Source organism: Leucopleurus acutus, assembly GCF_964270905.1.
Source record: "Leucopleurus acutus genome assembly, chromosome: 16".
NCBI lineage: Eukaryota > Metazoa > Chordata > Mammalia > Artiodactyla > Delphinidae > Leucopleurus > Leucopleurus acutus.
The window spans coordinates 38,914,775-38,923,707 of NC_139158.1; the positions used below are offsets into that span (position 1 = coordinate 38,914,775).

Sequence of the window (8,933 nt, forward strand, 5' to 3'; positions counted from 1 at the left end):
CCACCCTTTCCAGGAGCTGGTGAAGGCACTGCTGTAGGTGAGCCCTTAGGCTGAAGCTGGAGGCCCTGTCCATGGCTGGGCTCAGACACAGGCCTTTGCTTCCCCACAAGCGGAAACAGAGAGCCAGCCGCTCAGCTTTCACCTTCTCCTCGCTGCAGAGATTACAGGGACAGGTGTGTATGGCTTGGGGAATGGGGTGGCCAAGGGCTCAGGTGCAGCATTCAGACCATGTGACGTGCCTGCACGTTCTCTGCCCTCGCCTCCTCACTGTGAGGGGCAGCGCCAGTCCCGCCTGCCCCCGTACAGTGGCTTGACTTTCCAAACTCAGAAGCAAATAGGTTTATTCTGTATACAGGGTCAGGCCCACAGCCCTGTGGGATCCGCCATGGGATCGGGGTTCACGTTGAGAGTCCAGGTGGGTCCAGCTGGGGTGAGGCTATCTCAACACTCTTCTGGGAAAATGGCACAGGGGCCAAGGCTTCCTCCTCTCGGGGAAAAGCTCGGCCACCAGCACAGAGGGTTTTCCATGTCTGGAGATTCACTTTTGTCTCAGCTTTTTGATGAAGGACACCTCATCCCGATTCCGGATACCATAACTGAAAGAGAAGTAAAAGCACAGAGTGTCCGATCTACAGGAGGGCACGTTTGTGACTCCTCACCTGAGGCTTGTGAGGGATAACAGAGACCAGGTGGGAAGAGCATGGTGTCCGGGAAGGTGAGGAGGTGGCAAGGGCCATGCACACTCTTAATTCTCTCCTCCTGGTTCTGTGCAGCTCTGAACCGCTGCTGGAGAGGAGCCGCAGGGCCCCTTCCACTGCTTCTCTGTCTCCCGTCCTGGCAGGGAGGCCTCCAGGGAGCTCCTTGCAGGAGGGCCTCAGTCCAAACAGGGACTCTCCTGGTCTCACACATTCCCCAGGAACTGATTTAAGATCCCTCCTTCCCTTACGAGCCTCTGGAGAGGACCCCAGCCGAATGGCAGGGCATGGGGAATCAGAGGGCCACAGACCAGATACTTCCCTGCAGCTCAAGGCATAGCCTGAACTTACTCTCGGAGCTTCCTCTGGTCCTCTGCGAGCTTCTCTCCTGCAGAGGTCAGGTGGTACGTCCTCCACACATAGGACCTGCAAGATGGGAATTCAGTCAACCACGAGCAGGGTGAGCAGGGTAGCTGGGATGCAACTGTGCCTGAGGAGGGCTCAAGGCACTCAGCTCTGCGGGGCCTGAGGCCACCAGCCTCCTCCTTGGGCTCTTTCCCTGTACCTTGTGTGTACCAGGCCTGAGGCAGGTTCAAGGACACACTGCTCTCAAAGGGATGCATGGGGTGGCTGGGGGCCAAACCCACGTTGCTAATGAAACGGGTGGCTGTACCAAGACACAGTTAACGGGACACTTGATCCAGAAGGAGACAGAGCTGCGAGCACCCAGGCGAGGAGCTGGTAGCTGCACCATCTGTAACCAGGGAAACCACCTCCAGGCACACCGCAAGTGCCCTAAGGTGTCCTCACGTGAAGATACCCAGCTGCCTGGGTGGGGTGATGTCAGTGAAGAGCAGCTGAGGCAGGGCTCGTGGCACAGAAGCACCTGCCCTGGCCGAGGCTTGGGACAGGGAGCTCGTTGCTCCAGGCCGCACTCTGGAGCAGAGCCCAGGTGATGAAAAGGCTCATGTCCAGCAAGAGGTCCTGTGAAGTCCAGCTCCTAGGAAGGGCTGCAAGGAGGAGCTGTGGCTGCACTCACCAGCTGATGTGCTGAATGCCCCCTTCGCGCTCCTGCCTGAGCTGCACGTATCTCTGGATGGCCTTCTTCAGGTCCAGGACTGTGGCGTTCTGGACTACAACCACAGCTGCACAGATGGGAGAAGATCCGTGGTGGGAATCCACAGCCACAGCCTCAGATGGCAGGAGAGGAACCCAGAAGCTTCTTCCTGAGGCTCAAAGCTGGGCAGGGGGAGCTTGTGGCTGCCCCAACAACCCTGGGCACGGCCCTGAGTTTCCACTGACCAGCCCTGCTAACATCTCCCGTGAAGGTTCAGACTGCACGGCCTGAGGGGGAGGGCAGCACTTACGCATAACTTCTCCATCCATCTTGCACACTCGGACTGTCATTGCTTGGCCGTATTCTAGTGCTATTTGGGAATTGACCTCTTCCAAAGTAACCTAGAAAAGACCAAGGCTGGAGGTGGGAGCTCTCTTCACCACTCCAAACAACAAAGAAAAGCAGCTGATAGTCTTCAAAAAGTGGTGCCACATTTTTGGGAGGTTCTTGCATATATGTTAGGATTTCCCGGTTTTTCAGCACTTTAATCTCATGTCTTATCCACGTTTTCTATGAAGTGGATAGACGCTCGGGAGAAATGGGCAAGGAGAATGAATCGCCTTGAGGAACAGCCCCTGGCTCCTCCGGGCCAGGTGCTGGGTGGGAGGAGGAACACTGGGCCCCACCTTCTGGCCTGAGAGCCCCTGATCATCAGGATCCAGGGCCTCAGGCAAGGCTGGGGCACCAAAAAACGGTAAAAGATAAACATGTCAATACAACCGTTAACACAACAGAAGTTAATTTAAAAATTCCACGATGGGCAAAATAACAAGGACTTAAAACATGACAGTGCCAAAACTCACTGAAGACTGAGGAGAAAGGAAAAACCGGTAACAGTGATCTTTTATTTGAAAATGATATTATTTTGTTTGCCGTAGGCTTTTGTAAACCAACTTTGCGTTTTAAAAACACTGATGAAAAGTCATGTGTGTTAACTAGTGGGGGTTTTTGGCGCCCCTTTAAATTCCGCGCCAGAGGCCAGAGCCTCGCTCGCCCCCAGGCCGGGCCGGAGCCTAGACCCTCGTTTACGCCCGGAGACGCCATACCAAGGCCTCTGGCCGCAGCCCCCATCGACACTCCGGGGTCCGTCCGTGCCCCGACGGCCCCCGGCCCGTGCGCACCTGGATCGGAAGGTCGCAGAGCAGCGGGTCCTGCACCACCATGGCCAGACCCTCCTGGAACACGTCCACCGCCTCGGAGTGCGGCAGCGCCTCCTCCTCGTCTTCCTCGTCCTCCTGCGGCTCCCGCCGCACCGCGGCCGCCGCCTCCTCCAGGCTGCCTAGCCTCCCGCGGAGCGGCCGCGCGACCGTGGTGCGGCACGCATGCGCGGGGACCGCCGCCGCAGACGCTCCCTCGGGGCGTTGAGGGGCGGGGCTACCTCGAGGACCAATGAGAAGTGAATTACTGGGAGTCGGCCCGCCGCAGTGCTCCCTGGGAGCGCGAAGTCGGCGTGACTATTGGTGGGCTGGTTGGGGCGGGGAGGCTGCCGGGACCAATGGGAGTTCGGAGCGTCGGAGCGTCGGCGCGCCGGCGCCGAACGGTCGCGAGAGCTGCCGGGAGAACCGGGCTAGTCGCCGCGATGCTGCTTTTCTGCCCGGGCTGCGGGAACGGGCTGATCGTGGAGGAGGGGCAGCGCTGCCACCGCTTCGCCTGCAACACCTGCCCCTATGTGCACAACGTCACCCGCAAGGTGGGCCCCGGCCGGCCGCGCGGCGCGCACAGCGCGGAGGCCGACCCTAACCTTCCCCGCCCATCCTCTGCGCAGATTTCGCGTCCAGCGGGCCCTCTGCCCGCAACGCCAGCCTCTCCGAGGCGCTCCCGCCCGGCACGGGCACTACTCCTGTAGCCTGTGCACGACTTTTCCGCCTGGGTCGCTCTTCTCCCCTAGGTACCCATGTCAGTCGTTGCTCGTGTCTTTGCTTAAAGGCTTATTTAAAATTACAGCCTCTTTCTAAATTTTATGCTCCTTCCCCTAATTTTATTTTTTGCCGTAAGACTCATTTGCCTTCCAGTACGCCTTGCAATTTACTTATGCGCTTTGTTTATTAATACTAAGGCATAAGCTGTAGGAGGGCAGGGATTTTTCAGTCTTGTTCCCTCATGTTCTAGTCTGAACAACTGGAATGTATTGGATGTTCATTACGTGAGTGATGCACACTTTATTACTCTCCCTCGGTAGTGCATCTTTCCTTTTTAGAACACCTCTAATTTTTAGAAGTAGAGCACGTTGGTACTACCTCATTGTTAATGTTTGTATACTATTCCACCGTATAGCTGTGTTGTGGGAGTTTAGAGTTTGAAAATATGCAAAAGGTGACATTTCAAGGACGTCTGGTAAAACTTGGAAAACAGAAAACTCTCTGCCTGGGGAGAGTGGCTGGACTCCTTTTTGGCTTCAGTTGTATTTGGTTCTCTTATCTTGGATTACCAAGTATCTTAGAGAAGAGGGTCACACCTAAGCCATTTTTTTCCTCCTGCTCTGCTCCTTCATCCAATCCTTGCAGAGATCTTCTCACTTCTTTTGGGGACATCCCAATTGCGGATCCTCTAAATTCTGACGGAGCATCCTGCTCTGTGACAGCAGGAACTCTGCTTTCATTTAGTATTCCTCCAGTCTTGTGTTGAAGGAAGGAAGCGAAGGCTGGGGAGACACTTGAGGACGGGTATGGTTTGGTGACCCAGGTTTGTACCGTTCACTTACTTGTAGAGTCTGAAGACCTGCTGTTGTTTATTAGGTAACAAATCGGAAGTATCCAAAGCTGAAGGAAGTGGATGATGTGCTCGGTGGAGCAGCTGCCTGGGAGAATGTTGACTCTACTGCAGGTGAGAGAGAAAACCTTTTCTTTTCCAGAGCTGTGGGTAAGGATGAGGCTGCTGTCTGTGCCACTCTGCGGCAGAGTCTGTGATGTACTTGTGTGAAGTGGGCTTCTAAAACTAGAAAGTGTTTTCTTCTCTAATAATGTATTTGTTAGGCAAACAATATTGGCACAAGCTTTGGAGTCCTTCAGACCTGACTTAAGAGTCTCAGGGTGTCCTTGATTTGTCTGGGCTAATCCACAGTCATAGATTGTGAGAGCACAAATGAGCGTTTGGCATATAGCAGGCACTTAGAAGATGTGATTGGAGTAATAAAAAAACAGTTTAAGGATTTTGTTCTAATACAGATTTCTAAAAGTTAATGATACAGAGTATTAAACTGCACTAAATATTCAGTAAAATAAATATTTATTCCAAGTTTTGATTCATTTCTGGTAGAGATTAGATGTGACCAAAGAAGGAAGGAGAGCCCTAGACATTACCTGTATTGAGAGGAGGAAGAGCTAGCACATGATCACTGCTGTATTTTTCCCCCAGGGAACATCCAGATCTGCTATGTTAAAAATCCAGCACTGGCAGAATTTGTCATTAGGAGATGAATTACTTACCAAAATGGTGTTTGAGAGTGTTTGAAGGCATTTCCATCAAAAGCAAGGTTCTCAAATTGAAATCTCAGTGAAAGTAAATACGTGCCTTAGGACACTTTGAAAAGGCGTGGGATGTATGTTGAGATCTTGATAAGAGCAGCCTGGACAACTTCTGCCGAGACGGATCCCTGAATTCAAGGGGAAGTGGATTGGTCGTGCGTTGGGATTTCCTTTGGGAAGATGAGAGGGCCTGTCCATTACCAGGTGGTGGAGATGCACTTTTTAGGGGAATTTGCAGGGCATGGACCCTGTAATGCACATGGCAGCCGTGTCACCTTTCACATGGTGTTTCTAGCCAGTCTTCAGCCAGAGTTGAAGAAAAGGGACCCAGGGAAAGGAGGACTGTTTCCAAGATCACAGGTCTCATTCCCTCAGTGTGAGAGCGCAGTGGGAATGATTACGCTGTTGGTAACCTTAAATCTTGGTGCAGGGCACCCTGGGCAAGGGATTCCAGATGAACTGTCTTTCATGTGACACCTACTTCTAACAAGTGTGTTGGTCACAAGCATCATTTTTTTAAGTAAACGTGGGTCACTTGTTTTTTTTTCTCATTGCCAGAGCCGTGTCCCAAATGCGAACACCCTCGTGCCTATTTCATGCAGCTTCAGACCCGCTCTGCAGACGAGCCCATGACCACCTTCTACAAGTGCTGCAATGCTCAGTGTGGACATCGCTGGCGGGACTAGGGCCAGGCTGGCCCAGCTGTGTCAGCGTCTGCTTACTGTATTCCCCAGGGTGGATTCCCAGCTGTGACTGTGGCGGAAAGCTAACCCTTTTAGGGTGGCTGGCCAGGGGCTGAGGAAATGTAGCTCATCTCCCAGTCAGTGGATTAACTCATTAATGTCCAGGAGACTGTGTGTGTGGAGAGGAGTATCCATAACTTTAAGGTCCTGTTCTGCATCTTTTACATTTATTGGGCAGTTGACATTCTCTCACCATCAGCTGACACTCTTAAACATTTACATTGTTTGCACAACTAATAAAGTAAAACTTAGTAGTTTAGTACATTAGATGTCCCTCAGTATTTAAACTGTTAATTGCAAACTTATTTAATCAAAATTTATTCTGAAAATTTAATTAAAGTTAAAATTCTAATATCACCTTCTCAGTGTTTTAAATGCCTGAAGAAGTAGACATCAAACCCCAAAACAGGATTCCAAAACTGACTACTATACTTAGGGCCAAACTAGTTACAAAATTGTGAGTAACATGGATTTCTATTTCTTTATGATTTATATTCTTTTTTCCTAGGATTGCGATAAACTTAATAGGTAGTATGTTTTTTTTTACACTTTATACTTTCTGTGTCTCTCTTTCTACTCTAAAGAGAAAAAGGACACCCTGGGCTAGCAGGGGACAGGATCTTGGTTATTGATGGATTGGTTTCTTGCTCAGACTTAATTGCTTTTTCAGATCTCTCTCTTTTTTTAGTTTATTGAAGTATAGTTGACTTACAACGCTGTGTTAATTTCTGGTGTACAGCAAAGTGATTCAGTTATGTGTACATGTATTCTTTTTCACATTATTTTTCATTATGGTTTATTACAGGATATTGAATGTAGTTCCCTGTATATATTCTCTTCATAATGAAGTCTCACTTATGAAATAATGGGACTTAAATTTATGCCTCTGATACAGATTTTTACTTTTTTAAAACTTGTTATCTTTCCAAGAAACTATTAATCTGTATGGGTCACGTGATGGTTGACCAGGTCCTGAGCTCACTGTGTCCAATTTTTTCTGTTTCAGAGCAGTTTGTGCTGGATTTGCAAATGTGGTTTTATCCTGTGGCTGTTATCTTCAGTGTCTTCTTTCTGTGCCATTAGTTAGTTACGTTTCCTCAGATGCCTGTTCTCATTTTTGTTGTTGGAGGCAGCGTGGATCAGTGGCGAAGGTCGTGCCCTCTGAAGTCAGCCTGCCTGCCTGTCAAGTTCGTTTCCTCCTGTGTAAAATGGAGATAATAATAGTCTATTTCAGGAGTTTACAACTTTTCCTGTAAAGAGCCAGATAGTAAGTATTTTGGGTTTTGTGGGTCAAGAGTCAAAATCTAGGAAAACACAAGAAAACAAAGTCTTATAAAGAAATTCAAAATATAATCCTACAATATTTTGTAATGCGAGTCCACTGATGAAAGGAATGGATACCATTTTGCGTAATTGAGGTTCAGAGTTAGTGTTCCTCGTCATCAGTGTTGCAAACGTGTATCTCATAGTGGTTCAGGCCATGAGAGCAGAGGAAGTTCACTGTTGACATTGCTGATGGATTCAGTAGATGCAGTGTGGTGAGAGATGCAGATGTTTTCCTCAGCCTATTTGTAGGTGAATAGTGCAGTGCAGACTCAGCCTGTGAGCACTTTCTCTCTTTTTTTTTTTTTTAAATTAATTTATTTATTTTTGGCTGTGTTGCGTTGCTGCGCGCGGGCTTTCTCTAGTTGCAGCAAGCGGGGGCTACTCTTCATTGCGGTGCTTGGGCCTCTCATTGCAGTGGCTTCTCTCGTTGTGGAGCACGGGCTCTAGTCGCGCGGGCTTCAGTAGCTGTGGCATGCCGGCTCAGTAGCTGTGGCTCGCGGACTCTAGAGCGCAGGCTCAGTAGTTGTGGTGCACAGGCTTAGTTGCTTCGCGGCACGTGGGATCTTCCCGGACCAGGGCTTGAACCCGTGTCCCCTGCATTGGCAGGCGGATTCTTAACCACTGCGCCACCAGGGAAGTCCAGGAATTCTGTTTTGTGTTGAGATTCGTGCCAGTGACGAGTGCTCGGTCTGGCAACGTCGACCATTGTGGTATCGTTGCGTGATAAACACTGCTCTGCTATCCAGCCAGTTTGCTGACAAGATAGTCTGCACTGCCCTGTGCCTTAAAAACATGACATTCTGTGCCCACTTTTCTTATTTTGACATGCTGGGTGTGCACTCATAGTAAGCAAAAAAAAAAAAAAAAAAAAAAGAATAAAGAGAATGGATACAACCGTATGGTGGCCCTTGAAATGCTGTTAAGGTCACTGCTGAGTTGTGAGCCGGCAGAGCAAGGGCTGGAAGCCCTGTCACCAGTACTTCGCTGTCAGCACATGAGAGCAGCTGCAGATAACACGAGTGGGTGGTATGGCTGTCTTCCAGTGAAGCTGGATGCTGACATCTGAATTTCATAGTAGTTCCACATGTCGTATAATTCTTTAAGCTTTTTCCCCCCAACTATTTAAAAATGTATAAACTAAATTAATTAATTAATTAATTTCTGTGAGGCGCGGCTTGCAGGGTTTCATTTCCCTGACCAGGGATTGGGACTTTATTTATTTTTCATTTTTTTAAGATTTTTTTGATGTGGACCATTTTTAAAGTCTTTATTGAATTTGTTACAATATTGCTTCTGTTTTATGTTTTGGGTTTTTGGCCGCAAGGCATGTGGGATCTTAGCTCCCCGACCAGGGATCGAACCTGCACCCCCTGCGTTAGAAGGCAAAGCCTTAACTACTGGACTGCCAGGGAAGTCTCCCACAAGGGATTGAACCTGGGCCCACGGCCGTGAAAGCCTTAACCACTGGACTGCCCACAGATTCCTAACCACTGGATTGCCAGGGAATTCTCCGTATAAACTATTTTTAGCTCAAAGGTGTTTTTTTTTTTTTTTTTTTTTTGCGGTACACGGGCCTCTCACTGTTGCG

At 49.5% G+C, this 8,933-nt stretch overlaps 2 protein-coding genes across 2 annotated transcripts; one reads left to right on the forward strand and one right to left on the reverse strand.

The window, feature by feature from the left end:
- Nucleotides 1-330: 330 nt before the first annotated feature.
- SNRNP25 (small nuclear ribonucleoprotein U11/U12 subunit 25) lies at nucleotides 331-3,118 on the reverse strand. The gene is made up of 5 exons (XM_082857248.1): nucleotides 2,934-3,118; nucleotides 2,063-2,153; nucleotides 1,735-1,840; nucleotides 1,047-1,121; nucleotides 331-596 (listed from the first exon to the last, which is right to left on the reverse strand). The coding sequence occupies exons 1-5, from the start codon at nucleotides 2,973-2,975 to the stop codon at nucleotides 539-541; spliced, it is 372 nt and encodes a 123-aa protein (XP_082713374.1). The 5' UTR covers nucleotides 2,976-3,118; the 3' UTR covers nucleotides 331-538.
- Nucleotides 3,119-3,371: 253 nt separating this feature from the next.
- POLR3K (RNA polymerase III subunit K) lies at nucleotides 3,372-6,702 on the forward strand. The gene is made up of 3 exons (XM_082858056.1): nucleotides 3,372-3,502; nucleotides 4,548-4,635; nucleotides 5,835-6,702. The coding sequence occupies exons 1-3, from the start codon at nucleotides 3,392-3,394 to the stop codon at nucleotides 5,960-5,962; spliced, it is 327 nt and encodes a 108-aa protein (XP_082714182.1). The 5' UTR covers nucleotides 3,372-3,391; the 3' UTR covers nucleotides 5,963-6,702.
- The last annotated feature ends 2,231 nt before the right edge of the window (nucleotides 6,703-8,933 follow it).